General features: G+C 44.5%; 1 protein-coding gene across 1 annotated transcript in view; it reads right to left on the reverse strand.

Moving 5' to 3' along the window:
• Positions 1–20,755, reverse strand: part of NIPAL3 (NIPA like domain containing 3) — a 56,258-nt gene that overhangs the window by 16,101 nt on the left and 19,402 nt on the right. The window contains 5 exon segments of the mRNA NM_001131681.1: positions 2,131–2,227; positions 6,012–6,157; positions 10,386–10,445; positions 13,398–13,569; positions 15,384–15,452. Coding sequence (NP_001125153.1) covers positions 2,131–2,227; positions 6,012–6,157; positions 10,386–10,445; positions 13,398–13,569; positions 15,384–15,452 — 544 coding nt within the window.

Genomic DNA, 20,755 nt, shown 5'->3' on the forward strand with positions numbered 1-20,755 from the left:
TTGCTCAGGCAGGTCTTGAACTCTTGGGCTCAAGCTACCCTCCCACCTCTGCCTCCCTAAGAGCTGGGATTACAGGTGTGAGCCACCGCGCCCAGCTGGTCACTTGTATTTTTAAAAACATTTCTCCAGTGTTTGGGAATGCACACCCCTGTGCATATGTGCAAACATTTCCAATATGTGTGTACCTATTTTCAAATTAGTCATGTGACTCTGAACTTAAATGGTAGGCACGTTATAAAATTTGTACAGGAATATAATTTAAAAGGCAGAGAAAAAATGATTGAAGTTCTAATATTCTCTCTGTGTACCCTGCGAAGCATCCTGCTCACCTCCCTGTGGAGACCCTCGCTCTACCCTACTGTTCAGAAATGTCTTCTAACTGCAGACTATCAGACTGCCCTGCCAAACAGGAGTTAGAGACAGCCCCCAAGAGTGGTCCAGGTGAAGCCCCTGGTCCCAGCTGCTGTGCTTTGCTTTCCTATTCTTCAGCTTTGGTTTATTTCGCTTTCTCCTGCCAACACCCCCAACACGCAGTGTCTCTCGGGCTCCTCACCCATTAGGCTACAGTTTCCAAACGTCAGCAACCACTTAAGCACTTGTCATCAGGGAGTCCTCCTTAGTCAGAAGGGGATCGGCCAATGGCCTCAGAACCTTCTGGCCTTCCTACATAAGAGGAGAGGATGTTTCAGTGCCGTGATCCTTCCCATCCACTTTGAAAACAAAGTCACCAAGGAATGAAAGACTGATTCATGCTACGTGGGTGAACCTCAGAATCATCATGCTCAGTGAAAGAAGCCAGTCACATCAGGCCGCAAAGCATATGACTTTATTTATGAAGGTGTTCAAAAAGGCAAATCTACAGGGACAGAAGGTAGCTTAGTGGTTGCCTGGAGCTGAAAAGAGGGGAACAGGGAGTGACTGCTAATGGGCACAGGATTTCTTTTGGGGGTGACAAAATGTTCTAAAATTAGATTAGGATGATGGTTTCACAACTCTATGAAATACTAAAAACCACTGAATTGTATACTTTAAACAGGTGAACTTCATGGTATGTAAATTATATCTCAACAGAGCTGTTAAAAAATTAATGAAACCCTGTCTTCGGTGACAGGTATCTATTTGGTTGATGGCTTGTGGTAGTGGTAGGGTACACAGTAGGAAGGTTGGAAGAAAAATGCACATATTAGGCACCTGTGCACATCTCATTTAACCCCCACTCCCTTCCATGACTTGGATGTTCTCATAGGCCCCCCCTTTAGAGAAGTGGACAGTGTGGCTTAAGGAGGGAGGGTCACTAGCCTGGGCCACACAAGAGCAGCGCGGTAGCAGGCTTCACCAGCCCTGACACCAGCCTGCTCCTCTGCCTCTGTCTGCTTCTCCTTCTCAGGAAGGATGGATTCCCCACAGCTCTATTTAGCTATCAAATTATACGCAGTTCTAGCCAGGCACAGTGGCTAATGCCTGTAATCCTCGCACTTTGGGAGGCCAAGGCAGAGGGATCACTTAAGGCCAGGAGGTCAAGGCTGCAGAGAGCTAAGATTGTACCACTGCACTCCAGCCTGGGTGACAGAGCAAGACTGTCTCAAAAAAAAAAAAAAAAAAAGGAAAAATTAATATGCAGTTCTAGCCTCAAGCTGATTCAGGAGCTATCTCTTCCACAGCATCCATCCCTCTAAAAGGAAAAGAAAAAATAGACGACAAAATCTAGTTTTACCTTTGAATCAGAATGAATTCCTAAGCTGTGATAGGTTTCACATGGATCTTTTCAGGGCTCAATCGCTGGGGCATGCTCTACTACTACCATCTCTGAAACAACATAACTCACCTCATCCTCACTCTGCTTTATTCTTCCTCATTGGAATTGTTATTGCCCAAACTTACATAACCTATGAATTTGGCTAGTTGTTTACTGCTATTTTCTCCCTTTAGATTGGAGGCTCCTGGAGCACAGGAGTTTGCCTCCGGTCAGCAGGGACCCAGCTCCCCAGAGCCACTGATGGAGACAGAACAACCTGAGCCAGTCTCAAGCAACTTCTGTGTCCAGCGGCTACAGCTCTGCAAACAAAACCCACATCTCCATTTGGTGCTTCTTGGTGGTGGCAAAACCCAATCATCCAGATGCCAACTTACCGAGTAACGCCACCAAGAGAAGAATCACGACAATGTTGTTGGCATTCTTCTCCTTGTAGAAGTAGAGCAGCAAGCAGAACAGAATGATCTCCACCAGCTGTGGAAGGCAGCAAGCAGGGGGGTCAGTGGGGACCACAGAGGTAAGCGAGACCGGGTGACCCTGGTGGGCTGGGCCATCATCAGAGTCACAGGGTTGAAAGGGAATGACTGAGCTATGATTTGGCATTTCCCAATCTACTGTTAGATGTTCAGGGGAAAAAGGAAACACAGAGTGAATCTCTCTAAACCCTGGCTAGTACTGAGAAGGAATTCCCTGTCGTCCTGAGGCTGAAGCTTTGAGGGTGATGTGCTGCCCTCATATCCACTCTTTCTTGGAGGGCCAAGATTCATCAGGCTGAGATGGTTTCTTCCCACTCCACTGCTCCGTGGGCATCCCCATTAAAACAATGGGTTGGTCCAAGAGGGAGACACTTGTTCACCAAGCTCTTTGGTCAAGAATGCGAGGCCAGGCACGGTGGCTCACACCTGTAACCCTAGCACTTTGGGAGGCCAAGGCGGGTGGATCACCTGAAGTCAGGAGTTCGAGACCAGCCTGGCCAACATGGTGAAAACCGGTCTCTACTAAAAATACAAAAAAAAAAATATATATATTAGCCAGGCGTGGTGGCATCTGCCTATAATCCCAGCTACCCAGGAAGCTGAGGCAGAAGGATTGTCGAGATCGTGCCACTGCACTCCATCCTGGGAGACAGAGCGAGGCTCCATCTCAAAAAAATAAATAAATACATAAATAAAGAATATGAGTATATACTCCCTGTGCTCCCAGCCAAGCTTCCAGTGTGAAGCTTAACAGAGTAGAATGAGGAAGGCATTTGGAGTCAGGGAGACCTGGGTTTGAACTTGGATCTGCCTCTAAACTAGTTGTGTGGCCTTGGGTAAGTCACTTAACTTCTCTAAACTTTCGTTAACCCTCTGTGAAGTAGGGTTAAGAATTCTTTTTATGGGCCCATAATCATAGCTTACGCTAAATGACATCTCCTTGTACGCCAGGCAGTGTTCTAAGCATTTTATCTACATTAAACTCACTAAATCAGCACAATAACTCTACGAAGCAGGCACTACCACGATGGCATGGCACAGAGGAATTTAAACCTGGACAGTCTGGCTCCCAGGCCCATGTACTTTCCTGCTAGGCCACACTGTCTGGTGCTATATCAGTAGAAACTTAACCATTAGACGATGGCAAGTCCGAGTTTGAGAAGCTCCCCCTCCTTGCATCAACAACTTTTCCTTTCTGCCCCTTAAAAGCCCAGATATTTGCTAACACTTTCCCAAGAAGTTAAGCCAGCCCTAGCGCCCAGTGCAACTAAAGCAGAAAACTTTGACAACAGCTTAGTCCCATTTGCCTATCCCAAACCCCTTATCAAAGCTGATTTAGTATAAAAAAAACACAGAAACATTAATGGGCATTTTGAAACATTTAAAACATTCCTTCTAATTAGAGACCATAAAACACAGCTGCTTTCATTTCCCCCTGTTTCTTCTTTGTCTTTGTTCCAGTGAATCCATATTTTATCGAGTTGTCATTATAGTGAATGCACAATTTTGTACTGGGCTGTTTTTAGTTACCATAAACAATCTTCATGTTTTGTGAAGTTGTCATAATTATCTTTAATTGCTGCAGAATACTTCCTCAAGTGGATGTGCCATCAATCATCAACATTCCCAACCACTGTGCCTGCATTTGAGGGGTCCCAATTTTTCAGCCATTCTCCATGATTCTTTTTTTCTTTTTCTTTTTTTGAGACAGGGTCTCACTGTGTCACTCAGGCTGGAGTGCAGTACTTTGATCATGGCTCACTGCAGCTTTGACCTCCAGGGCTCAAAGCTATCCTCCCACCTTAGCCTCCTTAGTAGCTGGTACTATACGCATGCGCCACCACATCCGGCTAATTTTTACTTTTTTTTTCCAAATAGAGATGGGGTTTTGCCACATTGCCCACACTGGTCTCAAGTTCCTGGGCTCAAGCAATCCTCTTGCCTCGGCCTCCCAAAGTGCTGGGATTACAGGTGTGAGCCACCACACGTGGCCCATTCTCCATGATTCTAAAATGAACACTGGAATAGCACTGGACATTATATCATGAGATGGCTGTGCATATGTGGTGCCTCCCAACAGTCCGTGAGTTCTGTGGGCATGTCTCATTTATTTTTTATAACCATAGTGTCTAGCACATAGCAGACGCTCAATAAATATTGACTGAATTTGGTTTGGCCAAATCTCTCCAGCTGGCAGCACTGCCTCCCAGTCATGATGAAGTAAGACAACAGAATCATTCACTGAGCATCTACCACCTTCTGGGTGACTTAAATGCTACTTCCTGGATCTCCCAATAGCAATTCTAAGTCCAGAGATTCTTGCCACTTTACAGAGAGGGAAACAGAGAAGGAAAGCGACTTGGCTAAGGCCACACAGCACTTAGGAAGTCTTGGGCTTCAATCCTCTGAGTGAAAGGCCTGTTCTGGCGTAAAGCTTTGCCCAAGGAGGCGGTCTTTTGCTCTGTCACCAACTACATGCTGGGGCTGGCTGCCAGTTGGGAAATGACACAGCCCCCATTTCAGGGGAAGTGATCCTCTGCCTTGTGGATAATCTGAGGAAAAAAGGATGTTCCAGGGCCTCTAGACTCAATCAGAGACCAGGCTGTTTATGTCAGAGGAAAACAGTGAACACCTTTGTCAGCAGGCCACGGGGAAGGAAGATGGCACCTGAGGCCAGGTGGGCCCGGCCTTCAAATCCAACTCTGCTTTTATGGACTCTGAGCAGGTCAGCTAACCCCTCAGAGCCCTGGTTTTCTCATCCATAAAATGGGAAGAACATTTACTTTATAGGGTTAAGAGAATCTGAGATGATATATAAAAATGTGTTTAGCACAGTGCAGGGCATGGAACAAGAACGTACCAGTAGCTTTATCACATACTTTAGATGTTTTCCTTAATCAGTTGATTTATAGACTTAAAATGGGATAGAACTGGGGCAGAGGACTGAGCTCTGGCGGAGGGGTTAGGAGACAAAATTTCCCGTGTCTCCTGGGCTTCTATCAGCAGTGTGATACTGGGGAAAAAAAATAAAATAACATTCTTAAATGGTTTACAGTTTTAACTTTTTCTTCCCCTTACCATAAAAGTTTGAAATGGTTACTGTAGACATTTTGGACAATTTATAAAGATGAAGAGGAAATAAGAACTGAGTCATAACACTATCTTCCAGAGCCAACTACTGATGGAATTTGCTTTCCCATCCAGGCCTTCATAGATATATTACATGACTATATACCTATACATGCCTCTAAAAAATAAAACTGACATCATAATGGTTTTGATATTACTGTGTGGGGCACAGTGGCAGTTCATTCGTTCTCATTGTGTACGGTCATCCACTGTGTGAACACAACACAATTTATCCATTCTACTGCTGGAGGGCATTTGAGGAGTCTCCAGCCTGGAGTTATAAAAAATAATATTGCTGTGAACATTCTCATACATGTCATTTGAGAAACACATGTAGGCATTTCTGTTGAGTATAAAATGAGGGATGGAATTCCTCCATAGGATATGTGGATGTTCAATTTGGTAGTTAGTGTCAAATGTTTTTCCCAAGTGGCTGTACCAATTTACACTCCCACCAGTAGAGTTTTGATATTACATAAATGAAACAAGCATTTCGCCATGAGCTGTTCACTCTCCAGAAGTACGGTCTTTCATGCTGGTAAAATGAGCCACAACTCACGGAATCCCCTATTGCTGGGTATTCACGTTTCTGGTTTCTAGGACTTGATCTCCCTCCTGCCATCTCAGGGGGAAGGATTGGAGGCTTCTCTTACCATGTACAAAAGGAAAGGCCAGCTCACGAGGTGCCTGGTGACATTCTCGCCTGTCATCTTCTCGTGACTGTTGGGTGCGAATGTCACCAGCAGGTAGGTACCCACGACAGCCAAACCGCAGCCAACAAAGGATAAGATGTAGCGCCCTGCGGGGAAGAGAGGCTGTCACAGACTCATTGCAACAACAGGCCCAAGATACAGTACACGTTCTCAGCCACGAAAAAATAGCCTTCTCCTGCAACATACCATGACCTGGTATTGTTTGTATTTTTGGTTTTTCTTTACTTTAAAAAATAAATGATTTTCCTTAATTTTGTTAAAAAAACACTTAATGTAAAAAAAATAAAAAACTTTAACGAAGTATAACATGCATACAAAAAGTGCTTGAGGAATTCTCCCAAAGTGAACACACTCATGAAACCAGGTCCCAGATGGAGAAAGAGAACATTAGCCAGATACTGAAATTTCTCATTTGTGAAATTGATCACTAGACCCTACCCTTTCAATTGCTAGACCCCACTCTCAGGGTTACACTATCTTGACCTGTAACAGCACTGATGGCTTTGCCTGGCTTTGTGCTTTATATGAATGGAATCTACAGTGTGATCTCTTTTGTCTGTATTCACTCAACATGATGTTTCTGAGATTCATCTGCATTGTGGGGCACAGTGGCAGTTCATTTGTTCTGTGTAAGGTCATCCACTGTGTGAATGCAATACAATTTATCCATTCTACTGCTGGGAGGCATTTGAGGAGTCTCCAGCCTGGAGTTATAAAAAATAATGTTGCTGTGAACATTCTCGTACATGTCATTTAAGAAACACATGTATGCATTTCTGTTGAGTATAAAATGAGGGGTGGAATTCCTCCATAGGATATGTGGATGTTCAATTTGGTAGTTAGTGTCAAATGTTTTTCCCAAGTGGCTGTACCAATTTACACTCCCACCAGTAGAGTAAGACAGTTCTAGTTACATTCTTGTCAACACTTACATTTTGTCTTTTTCATTTTAGCCATGATGGTATTGCACTGTGATTTTAATGTGCATTTTACAGGTAACGTTTCAAAGCTAAAATCACTTTATGGGCAAACTAAAAAACCAAATAAAATAAAACAGAAGGGCAAGCCTTCAGAGCTCAACACATACCTTTTAAAAATTACCTCATCCTTTCCCAACTGGCTATTTAACCTAACACCAAGGGAACTATATAATAACTATATAATTACTATCAATATTCTGCTCCACAGACCTGTCAGAGACTGTTAGTGGTCCAGGTGGCATGGCTCTTGTCTCTCCCCTGGAGTCCTGTCACACTCCTATTGAACTCTGTAAGGTTGTTGAAAAGCCTCCAAGGTCCAGCCCAGCCCCAGGAAGCCAAAAAATGGCTGAGAGTTCTAAGCCACACTTATGGTGACCACAGGCCTCTGGACTTTTCTGGGATAGAACTAACTTTGCCTATTTCATCCCACTGTCTAGAGAAAATGCGAAACCATGTTAAATGTCTTTTATCTTTATTCTCAGTACTAAGCCTTGTAAATGTAGGAGGTGCTCAGAAAACGGTTGTTCAATTGTTCAATGAATGAATGAGCCATGGTTAAACTCAACAAAGTAAGTGTGTTATCTAAAGTTTTTTTCAGGCAGGGATGGGTCTTACTCATCTCCACACCTGCAGTGTCCAACACAGGTCTAGCACTGAGTGAATGTTTGCTGAATGTAATGGAACTCCAGGTAAGACAGCCATGTTCAGCTGTGCAGGTTACTCACTGCACAAGGGCACCTGGCTGAATAGGTGAGATGGGCTAAAATCCAGCCCATGCTCTGCTCATCAAGGCTTGTGCCTACAAAACTACAGATGCCCAGAGGGGCCTTCTTTTTCCAAGTCACATAGGGCACTGCTTGGACTAGCATGGCTCTCATCCTAGGACTACCTAGAGTATTCCCAAAGGGATGCAAACTTCTATACTGGTCTTAGAACCAGCCCTAACCCCCTGCCCCATCATTAAGACTACTGAAATTTAGTCTGTCATTTGGTCTTCTTGGCAGTAGCTCCAAAGTCTCCACTTTTTTCTTTTGGCAAAGTTCTGCTTTTTTTTTTTTAGAGTAAAATTCTTTTCTTTTTTGGCCTCTTGGTCCCATCTTGATCTTATTCTATATCAATGATTCAGAGAGGTCCCCAAACTTGGCTGAATATCCACAACATCTTGGAAATTTTCTCTCCCCGAAGTTCTGTTTGAAAAATTTTCAGACATATATTAAAGTTCAAAAAGTTATATAGTGAGTACCCATAGTCCCAACAGCTAGATTCTAAACTGACCTTTATACTTGTTTTCTCACATATCTATCCATCTCTCTATCCATGCATTAATCCATCTTATTTTGGATGCATTTCAAAGTGATTTGCAGGCATCAGTATACACTTCACCCTGGGGAGCTCTATAAGAATGCCAATGCCCTGGCCCCAGCCCAGAGCTCAGAATCTCCGAGGACAGAGCTTGGGCCACCATCACGTCACTCCTCAACTCCTCAGTATGGCACATAAGGCCTACATGTCTCACTGATCGCCCTCTCACTTTATTCATTACCCTCTGGCTACACAGCCTTACTGAGACTAGACAAACCAAGCTTGTTCCTGCCTCGGATCCTTTGCACCTGTGGCTCCTGGTATGTGGAAAACCCGGCCCGCAGACCTGGGGATGGCAATCTCCTTAGTATCACCTGGATCTGGGCTTAAAAATAACCTCCTTGTGTAAATTAGTTCAACAATTGTGGAAGACAGTGTGGTGATTCCTCAAAGTCCTAGAGGTAGAAATACCATTTGACCCAGCAATCCCATTACTGGGTATATACCCAAAGGAATATAAATTGTTGTATTATAAAGATACATGTGCACATATGTTCACTGCAGCACATTCACAATAGCAAAGACATAGAATCAACCTAAATGCCTATCAATGACAGACAGGATAAAGAAAATGTGGTACATATACACCATGGAATACTATGCAGCCAAAAAAAGAATGATATCATATCCTTTCCAGGGACATGGATGGAGCCGCAAGCCATTATTCTCAGCAGACTAATGCAGGAACAGAAAACCAAATATTGCATGTCTTCACTTGTAAGTGGGAGCTGAATGATGAGAACACATGGACACATGGTCGGGGAACAACACACATTGGGGCCTGTTGGAGGGTGGGGGCTTGGGGGAGGGAGACCATTGGGAAGAATAGCTAATGGATGCTGGGCTTAACACCTAGGTGATGGGATGATCTGTGCAGCAAACCACCATGGCACACATTGCCCTATGTAACAAACCTGCACATCCTGCACATGTACCCCTGAAATTAAAATAAAAGTTAGGGGGAAAAATCACCTCCTCAGAGAGTCTGACCCTGATCAGTCTAGAAAAGTGTTCCCATCTCCCCAGTCCCCAAAAGTGTTCAATTTTCTCTGAAAAACTCACTATAATCTAAAATTATTTCATTTAGTTGTTTACTTGTTTATTGTATCTCTCCCCTCCCCCAACACACACACACACACACACACACACACGACTATAATCTCTGTGAGCAGAAGCCCCATCTATCCTACTGCTGTATCCCCAGCACCTATAACACAACATGGCACTTAGTAGGTGTTTTGTGGGGAATGCTTCTTCCCCACTCCTTGGGTTTCCATATGGAGGGACCTCCATTAAAGTGACACTTCTGCCTCTTGCCCTATTGGTCTACATTTCTCAACTTGGGTGGAGCTAATCTACTTAAAAAAATAAAAAATTAAATACTGGGGCTTTGATCTTTTTCTTCCTTTTCTGGCCCAAACTATGTGAGGCAATAATTCTGGCTAAGTGTCTCCACTCTGTAAATCCAAGTGTTTCTTGGGGGGACCCGCCCAAGGTCTGACTGGGAGCTGGAGGGTCCTGTGGGGAGAGTGCAAGAACATTCCCTTGGCTGCTCACCTAAGCAGCTTTATGCTTTAATTTAGCTCACCTAAAATGCTCTAATCTAGCTTTTATTAGGAGTAAAGCATGACTTCTGATCATCTGTGTTTGACTCCCATTGCTTTAGAACTCGGTCAGGGAGACAGAGGGTTTCTTAGGCCTCCTAAAATCCCAATAATAGATGCTCAAAATTGATCCAATGGGGTGGATAAAAGTCCATTTTTAAAAGCCTCACCGATGATTCTGATGTGTGGGCCAGGCTTGAGAACCCCTGATTAAAAAATCCAGCTCTGAGGAGCCTGTTGAGGGCAGAACATAGAACCACAGAGGAGAGCAGGAGGGAGATAACCTCTGAATTAGAGTGAACTGTTTTTACAATTAATAAAAAGTGTTCATGCAAAATTAAGGACACAGTTCAAATCACTGAACTTACTCAGAAAGTCTTTCGGTTTCCACTTTTCCTTGATGAATATGATTCCTATGATGGCACTAGCTGAAAAATGAAGCACAAAGAAAAGGGAATTGAGGCTGCTGTCAGTTAAAGGGCATCCCTTCACCCATGCCCTCTGGGTGGTTCCTTTGCATTGGAGCTTGGTACTTCCTAACCTGTCACTCATGCTGCCAAGAGCTTGGTTCCTGTGTGATTCCATCTAGGAAAGGGAGGCTCAGAGAGGAGCCTTCCTTCCTGAGGATTTCCTACAAGGCCAGAAGCATTGAGTACCTGCTGTGTGACAGGCAATTTACACAAGTTATTTCTGACATGTTCACCCTTGGAGGTGGGTACTCTCATTATTCCTATTTGACAAATGGGGACACTGAAGCTGAGAGAGGTAAAGGGCCCACTTGAGATCATGAAGGTGGCAGGGGAAGGCAAGACTTGAACCCAGGACTGCAGGAGGCCAGGCTCTTACTTCTTCCACTGTAACACCCACCTCTGACATTTCCCCCGGCTCTTTCCTCTCCCTGGCTCTTCCACGTTCACAGATGTACTCAAACACCCTTGGGACTGCCCGAAAGGATAGGGCTGGCAGTCACTGTGAACAGACCTGGATCACTCACTACCCTAGTTCTGCCTCTTCTGGCTGTGTGTCCTTGGATATGTCACTTCACCTGAGTCTCAGTTCTCTAGCCTATGAAATACGGTGTTAGATCCAGCTGGCACCAGCTCATAGAATGTTAAATATTTTGTGGAATACTCGGAAAACCATCCGTAGCTTGAAATCAGCCACGGTAAGAGTAATAATGTCTATACCATACAAACTGGCAAGCGCTACAGATCAGGTCTGCCTTTTCTCCTTTCCACTTTTCCATCCCCTTTCTCCATCCCTCCATCTCCTCTTCTTTTTCTTCTCCTTTGTCTCTCTGAGAGGTGGTTTACCAGCACACCACTGAAAATTACTTTTCTGAATGATAGGGGTAATTCAATGATATATGTAAGCCACTTGGCACACAGTCAATCTCAATAACTAAGCTAGTATTATTACTAAAAGTACCTGGAGCAGTGATGGTTTAGTCATAGATATCCTCATTACTATTTTTAATATTACACCTCACTGGATGGCTTCAGAAGCTCTAGGGCCCCTTAATTTCCAGTGGCTGATATCTGAAGTTTTATCATTATAACTTGGCCTCTTTAAAAAAAAAATTCGGTTATTTGAACCTTATTAAAATTCGAAGACTAATATTTAAAGCACCAGTCACTTAGACACTTATTTCTCATTGTGAAAAAGGTTTGGGAGCCCTTTGGAGATACCCGCAGTGGGCAGAGCAGAGTGATAAGGCTACAGGTATGATCACATACAGGGGCTGGGGAGTAACATAACACAAACATAGAAAATGGTCTGGGAGTAAGACAACAGGGAAAGGCTGAGACTCTGGAAAACTACTTGCCTCAGCTAAAGACATTCAAATTACATTTAAAAAATACTGTGTGGGAAAAAACACACACCATGTCTGAGGACCTCATTCACTTTGTAAGCTGCCAGTTCACCAACCCTGGTTAGGAAAAACAGGGCCTTATAACAGGATCAGGGAAAGTAAATAGGTTTCTGCTCCTTTGCCAACTCCTGGTGATTGGTAGTGACTGTTGGAAGCACTGAGAATTCTGAGGCCTCATCTATGCTCTCTAGGAAGGAGTGCCATGATTGATTAATGATGTCTGCCTTGAGCACAGGAAGGGAGGGGCACATAGTTACCATGCATCTGCCATCCCTTGCATAGAAGAGAACCTCTTAACTCAAGGAGGAATAAAACCCAAAATATGACTTTCTCCTTTAAGAGCAGAGAAGAGCATCTGGGCAGAGTAGTGCTTGCCAGCAAAACGCAAAGGAATATTTCAAAGCAAGTTCGTTGTCCTGGCTGCTATGCACACAAAAAAGCTATTGTTCACTAATCTACTAATATCTTTTCTTTAAGGAGAATTTTTTTTTTTTCTAATTCTGTTTTGCTTGTGTTCTCATGAACATTAAAGCTCCCTTGTCTTTTAGTTGGTTCAAATGTTCTGAAACACTGGTTCAGTGATTACAGAAATCATAGAAAGCCAGCAGATAAGAAAGTTAATGGCCGGGTGTGGTGGCTTACAATTGTAGTCCCAGCACTTGGGAGGAAAGGCAGGCAGATAGTTTGAGCTCAAGAATTTGAGACCAGCCTGGCCTGGCCCCAAACCCTACAAAAGCTTAATTTGTTTTTTTAATAGATGGGGTCTTGCTCTGTCACCCAGGCTGGAGCACAATTGTGTAATCAAAGCTCACTGCAGCACTCAAACACTGGACTTAAGGGATCCTCCTGCTTCTGTTTCCCAAGTAGCTAGGACCACAGGTGCACACCACCATGCCCAGCTAATTGTTTTTCTCTTTTTTTTTTTTTTTTTTTTTTGTTTCATTTTGTAGAGATGGGGGTCTCTCCATGTCGCCCAGGCTGGTCTCAAACTCCTGGCCTCAAGCGATCCTCCCACTTCAGCCTCCCAAGTAGCTGGGATTACAGGTACAAGCCACTGCACTCAGTGACAAGCTTAATGTATCTTGATGGTGAAAAGATGCATGGGTTAAGGTTTATCTTCCTTCTTCTTTTAGAAATAAAAAGCAAGTCTAAAAAGCTTTTGAATCTTAAACAGATCCTGGAGCCAGACAGCCCAGTTCATATCCCAGCCCTACTACTCACTAGCTGTGTCATTTGGGGAAAGTAATTTCATTACCCCGTGCCTCAGTTTCCTCATCTGTTAAATGGGGATAACAACAACATCTCCCTCAACATGTGGCTGGAGGATTAGCAGAATTAATATCTGTAAGCACTTACAGGGCCTGGTGTGTCTGAAACCCTTTGTATTAGGCTATTATTATCCAAGCTAAAGCTGGTTTGTTCAATGGGCACCTTTGATCCTGGTGATGGCACTCTGGTCACGCAGCTGGGAGCACCCCAGGGGAGGGTGGGACAGCCCTGGTCTTACCTATCACAGAGACTGCGCTGAGGGGCACGATGAGTGACAGCGGTGCGAAGGCGTAGGAGGCGAACACACCCAGCTCGCCCAGAAGCATCAGGAACAGGCCCAGCCACCATGTCTTGGTCTTGAAATAGGCCCGGGGATCCTTGGAGCCTGCCAGGCGGATGTGGCAGTACTTCTAGAAACCCAAGAAATAATGCAATTTGCTCAGATGTTTGGGAAAAAAAAATGCTACGATGTAGGTACCCTAAATCTACCCCAGACTTGCAAATAAATTGGGAAGACTTGTCAGGTTCTTGTGGAGTCCTGACTTAGAGAAGAGTAAGACAGTAGAGATCTAAATACTAGATCTAAATTCTAGGACAGTAGTTCTCCAACAGGCTGGGAATCCTTATAATCCCCTGGGAAGCTCTGTCAAAATACCCGCCTGGGCCTCATCCTGAGTTAGTCTCAGAGAGATGTGGGTGAGCCTGAAAACAGGCATTTCTAATGCACGTCACAGGCAATGCAGTCTCAGGGTGGGAGCCATAGTCTAAGGATCCCACTTGGCCCGGCCCTTGGGTCGACCTCCTGCCTCTCTCTGCAGTTTCCAGGATTCCCCACGTTTGGATGCCCGAGTGTTTGGCACACTCCTTCCTGTCTACATGCCAGCAGCTCTCGCTGGGCAGTTGTGTGGGTATCAGTGGGCCTTGCTCTCCCTGGGGTGGATACATGGCTCAAGCATGGTCAATATTCTTTCTGGGGGAAATGTGAACCTGGGACATAGAAACTGAGGCGGTAACTAAAGCAGGCTAGAAAGTCATGTTGACTTAGAGGGCCAAGTCTGCCATTTGGGGAGGATCATGATGTGGGCTGCCCGGAAGCAGATAAATAACCAGAGATGCTGCCCTGGAGAGAGAAGAGAATGAACCAGACAAGTAGCTAAGAGATCACATGGTGTCAGCGACACACGGAAACATACACATCCCAGAGCTGAGATGCATAGAGTACAGGTGAACAAGGCACAATCATGTGCCCACAGGGATCACAGTCTCCTGCCTGCTCCAGGGAGGGAGAGCAGTTCACTGCAGGTAGAAGCTGGGCAGTGCTTGGTGGAGTGAAGCCAGCCAGTGTGCTGTGGGATTCGTCCTGTTAGCAGGTATCAAGTCTTATTTGGGTTTCCCAGAAGCAGTCCCTGAGACAAGAATGTGGGAGCAGGTAGTCTGTATGAGACGATTCCAGGGAGCACAAGTAAGGGAGGGGGAAAGTGAGGCAGGGAACAGAGATGAAAGGTGCATTCATGAGCGAACTAGTCCCGTGGGCAACTCGGGCTCAGTCCCACAGGGGACCCTCTGAAAAACCCTGTGAATCTCACCTTAGAATCATCCTAGCAGAGGATAAGAGCCTGGGGCATTTATTCCCTGCCTCCCACCCCTGCTGGCAGAAGGCAGCCTCCAGGGGCATTAACCATCCCGCTCCCCCAGTGCACACCCCAGTTGTGCCTGCATGCCAGTAGCACCAGCTCCCTGGTGCCCCCATGAGAAGCTCCTTAGCTATCAACTTGCTCCACACCACAGCTGCTTGTGAACTCAGGCTGAGGGGACTTGGAGGTCAGTAGGAGGGTCCACAGCAGCTGTAGGGCATCCCTGAGGCTTTTAAGTAATGAACAGTGCTGTAATTAGAGTTGAATTTGACAAAACTATGGTAATTCCAGCAGCTTTGTGGCAAGGCAAAGAGGAGAGGATGAGACCAGAGCCAGGGAAGCTAGCAGGAGATCACTGCAAAGCCCAAGGAGAGACAGTGAGGACCTGGCTAGGAGGGCGAGGGCGGGATGGAGTGGAGCCACTGAATCAACAGAAATCCTGGAATGGCCCGCAAGGTATTGTCCCAGGTGCAGCCCAGGGATGCAGTAGGCAAGGCCCTGCAGAGAGGAGGCAGCTGGACCTGGATAAGACACCCTGACTTGTCTGCTGTGTCTCTGCCCCCAGACAGTGCTGGTTAACTGAAACTTACCTGGAGGTTAAGTGCAATGCTGACCACGAGGTGCCCGAAGATCGCCAAGAGGGCGCCGATCAGGTTTTCCTGTAAGGAAAGTTCACAGGAGCGGACATGATTTGGGCACAAGCCAGGGGGGCCCCAGGACACTTCTGACACTCAACCATTTGCTGCCCCAAAACAAAACCAGAAAAACAATATCCGTGACAAAGCCACACTCCAGACCCACAACTGGAATTTTACTACTCAAGGTTAATCTGGCTGCTTTGCTGGTTTACAAAATGCTGCCCTGAATTGGATACTTTGGTGGCCCGATCACACTGACCTGACAAGGTCTAAACCTGCTGTGCTATTCCCTTTAAAGTATTAACTTGCCACCACCTTGTGCAGAAAAGCAACATTCCAAAATCAGAATTTACAAGAGAAATACAGGCCAGAGAATACTTTTTGCTATCTTGTCAATAGAGTCTTCAATTTCCCAGAGGGGTTTCAATGAAACTCTTTTAACTGGCTCACTTGCTTAGGGCATTTTCACTTACTCAATTTATAAAAAGTTAATTTACATCACCTATGAGTGAGGTTCAGACTTCCTGGCATGGAATTTTTTACTTTATAAAATGATTACCAAACATATATTCATTGTAGAATAACTAGGGAATATATATAGATAAAAATAATAATATCTTAGACAAGGCAGCATGAGAACAAAATGAAAAATAAAAATAACAATAACACCACCACCATAATAGAAAAGTCACTTTTAATTCTATAACCCAGAGATAATGACTATAAACACTTTGGTTCTTATTCCTGCAAACATTTTTCTGTCCATAAATTTACATATCAATGGAAATGTTAATTTACTTTATAAAAATAAGATTACCATCTGTTTGATAATCTGTTTTTTTACTTAACATATTGCGAACACATTTCCCTGTCAGGCATACCTAATTTATCATTTTTATTAAATGTCAAATAACTCATTATTTTTGGATGTGCCATATTTTATATCATTACTTTGCTATTACTGGATATTTAGGCTGTTTCCTTTATTATTAATTTTCATTTAACTTTATTTTAGAGCGGGGGTAAATGGGCAGGTGTGTTACATGGGCAAATTGTGTCATGCTGAGGTTTGGGTTTCTAGTGAACCCATCACCCAAATAAGTGAACACAGTACCAAATCGGTAATTTTTCAACTCTCACCCCCACCCCAACCCCTCCCTGTTTTGGAGTCCCCCGTGTCTATTATGTTTCCTTTTTAAAAAACAATGCTGTGATTGAATAGCCTAGTGCACACATTTTTGTGCATTTGTCTGGATTAGTCCCTTGGGACAAATTCTTATAAGTGGAATTGCTGGGTCAAAGTGTACTAGCATTTAAAACACATTATAACGAGTCCCTAACACACCCTCCATCCGTATTTCACCACTGAACACCAAGGAATGCTCTATGCTGGCCAATGCTGCATCCTCCTTCCCAGCATGTTCTCTTCCCAACCACACCTGATTCTTCTCCCTGGTGAAATCCTGCCCATTCTTTAAGGCGGGGGACAGGCCCTAGGGAATCGGCAGTTAACAAGACAAACAGTCCTCACTGTCATATGTTCAGTCCATCTGGAAAGATAGATAATTAGCAAGCTGCCCCGCAGTGGCCAGAGCTGGCCGAGGCTTCCCCCTCAGGACAGAGTCAGCAGTAATAGTGAAGCCAACCCTCCCTCCTTCCCTCTTCTAGATTGCGGGGCTTAGAGAGCTGAGGGCAGGTCTTCCCTGAGAAGGGGCAGTTGGCCAGGGACGGGAGAGGGCAGGAGGACCGAGAGGGAGGCCCACCAACTGAAATCACCATGGACGGCTGTCCTTAACTTCTCTCCCAACAAGGCTCAGCGCTGCCACAGAAGGGAAAGATGTGGAGCCAGGGGACCCCAGTCTAGTCCCAGCTCCACCACGACCTCACCACACCTGAGATGTGTCCCCCACCTGGAAAAGGTCAGAGCTGGGAACTGATTCTGACTCACCTGATGAGCAGCAAGAAGGAATAAAACCACCTGTGGGCAGAACATGTCTTTCCTGTAGGATCACAGGATCTCAGAGCTAAAAGGCTCGCTGGAGACCCGCCCAGCCAGGGTTTCCCCAGCTGAGTTCCCAGAGATGCTAATGGGGTGCCAAGGCAAGAAAGGCACCATGTAGTTAAAGGCAATGCATCATCTACCCACTGCCGGGAGGTCCCCAGAGCATGTTAGAGGCCCTCAGGGGAGTTTCTCCTTGTCTAACTCAGGTTCTCAAACTTATTTGGCTCTAGAACTCTTAACTTGGAATCTAGCCATCAGCATCTGGAGTAAACATCTGTGACTCTCACTTGACTAACATTTTAATCCTTTCCTTTTCTTCTGATAAACGGCACCCTGATTTTGCTGGGGAGGACTCTCCTCTGCCCCCTCCCCATTGGACACAGTCTTATTGGAACTGTCATTCCCAGTGCTCCATCCTCCCTAGACATCATGGCCCAAGTGTGACCCAGGCCAGGCAGGCCAGAATCTCTTTCTCTGGGAACCAGATCTTGGACTGAGAAACACAAAGGCTGAAGAAAGGTTGGCTCCCTTCAGCCCAAGGTGAGGCCTGAGCAAATCATTAGTTGCTGCTCCTCAGGACCCTGGAGCCATCCTGGTTCCAGAACTCCTGGTTCCAGACCTTCCTGAAGCCAGGAACAGCCCAATTTTGCTTAAGAACTTGTTTCTGTTACTTGCAACTAAAAAGCTCAACAGAATCAACACTTTGTGGAAAGCATTTTGGGACATGTTTATTATTAGCCCAACTTCTCATAAACATGAGTGAGGTTTTTTTCTTCCTCCTTCTTAGAGGCATGGCTTTGGTGGACAAAAAAGGCAATCTGCTTTTATTTTGTAAAAAGAAATATGTTATTCAAATTTAGTTTTTTGAAATAAAACCTTACCATAGAACTAATTATTATAAATCTAACAAATTATATTTACAAATATAATGAATCTTAGTTTCAATATTTTATTTTATTTTTTTTTGAGATGGAGTCTCACTCTGTTGCCCAGACTGGAGTGCAGTGGCGCAATCTCGGCTCACTGCAAACTCCACCTCCCGGGTTCACGCCATTCTCCTGCCTCAGCCTCCCGAGTAGCTGGGACTTCAGGTGCCCGCCACCACGCCCAGCTTTTTTTTTGTATTTTTAGTAGAGACGTGGGTTTCACCGTGTTATCCAGGATGGTCTCGATCTCCTGACCTCATGATCCGACTGCTTCAGCCTCCCAAAGTGCTGGGATTACAGGCGTGAGCCATCGCGCCTGGCCAGTTTCAATATTTTAATGCCGCTTGCATACAAAAAATTATTTTATAACTTTCCATTTTAAAAGTCAATTATAGAACATCTGCTTCTGGGAAGATGGAGTAGATGTACTTTTCCCTATTCTTCCTGCTATGTACAACTAAAACCCTGGTCATCACATATAAGGCAAACAAAAGGCCGGGCACGGTGGCTCACGCCTGTAATCCCAGAACTTTGGGAGGTCAAGGCGGGTGAATCACCTGAGGTCAGGAGTTCGAGACCAGTCTGGCCAACGCGGTGAAACTCCATCTCTACTAAAAAAAATAAACAACCCAAAAATTATCTGGGCATGGTGGTGGGCACCTATAATCCCAGCTACTCAGGAGGCTGAGGCAGGAGAATCACTTGAACCCAGGAGGCGGAGGTTGCAGAGAGCCAAGATTGTGCCATTGTACTCCAGCCTGGGTGACAAGAGTGAAACTCCATCTCAAAAAAAAAAAAAAAAAAAAAAAAAAAAGACAAACATAAGACAATTCTGAATGCAGAGAAGAAGGCAGACAAGCTAGAAAAGTTGGGACCCCAGGAATGGCATATTGGTGAGCTTCTTGGGTATTCTGTATTCTTTTTGCCTCATATATCCCAAACTTGTAGGTGAAGAAGCCAGCATTCTGGAAATACCAACAGGGGTGGAGCAGGGTAAAAAAAAAAAAAAAAGCCCCAAGAAAAGCCTCCTCTTTTTTTGGACAAGTTGATGGGAAGCTTGGCAAGAAAAACGCTTTTAGACAATAACCTCACTATTCCAAACACCACAGAGAACAAGGCACCTGTACGTCTGAATGTTTGTGCCCGCTGCCCCCTAAGTTTGTATGTTGAAGTCCTAACCCCTAAGGGGATGGTATTAGGAGGTGGTGCCTTTGGGAAGTGACTAGGTCATGCGGGTGGAGCCCTCATGAATGGGATTAGCGTTCTTATAAAAGAGGCCCAAGAGAGGCTGCTCGCCCCTTCCATCATGTGAGGACAGAGAGAGGAAGTGCCCTCACCAGACACCCAATCTGCTGGGGCCTTGATCTTGGACTTCCCAGCTTTTAGAACTGTGAGAAATACATTTCTGTTGTTATAAGCTACTCAGTTTATGGTATTTTGTTACAGCAGCCCAAATGAACTAAGTCAGCCCCTCAACTCCCCTGTTGGGACTATCAGGGAAGGCTAAGCAGGGAGCCAGTGGCAAGGTGTCTTCCTCCCCATGGTGTCAACGGAGACCACACGGAGAGGCTAGACTTCTACCTTTAATGCAGAAAAGTTTTAAATTTTGATGAAGTCTAATCTATCTATTGTTTTCTTTCGTTGTTTATGCTTTTGGTGTCATATTTTGTGACAATAATAGCATCATGGGTCGGGGAGAGAGATGGAGCTATATAGGTGCGACATTTCATGTACTACTAAAATTAAGTTGGTGTTAATCTGAACTAGGTTGTTATAAGTTAAGGTGTTAATTGTCATCCTCAGCACAATCACTAAGAAGATAAATCAAAATATGTAGTGGAAGAAATGACAAGGGAATTAAAATGGTACATGACAAAATATATCTAACACAAAAGAAGGCACTAATGAAGGAACTGAACTAAAAGAGACAAAAACTGTTGCCTGATCTAAAATAACACCTTTATTTTCTTCTAAGAATTTTATAGTTTTAGCTCTTATATTTAGCTCTATGATCCATTTTGAGTTAATTTTTATGCATGGTGTGAGGTGGGAATCCAATTTCATTCACTCTTTTACATATGGCTATCCAGTTATCCCTGCAGTATTTGTTGAAAAGACTATTCTTTCTCCATTGAATGGTCTTAGCATCTTTGTCGAAATCAGTTGACCATAGATGTATGGGTTAATTTCTGGACTCTGAATTCTATCCCATTGATTTGTCTGTCTTTATGCCAGTACCATATTGTCTTGACTACTGTAGTTTTGTAGTAAGTTTTGAAATCAGAAGTGTGAGTTCTTCAACATTGTTCTTCTTCCTCCAAGATTGTTTTGGCTATTTTGGGTCCTCTGGACTTCCATATGGATTTTAGGATCTGCTTGTCTCAAGGTAGTTCCTA

This window comes from Pongo abelii, chromosome 1, assembly GCF_028885655.2.
Source record: "Pongo abelii isolate AG06213 chromosome 1, NHGRI_mPonAbe1-v2.0_pri, whole genome shotgun sequence".
NCBI lineage: Eukaryota > Metazoa > Chordata > Mammalia > Primates > Hominidae > Pongo > Pongo abelii.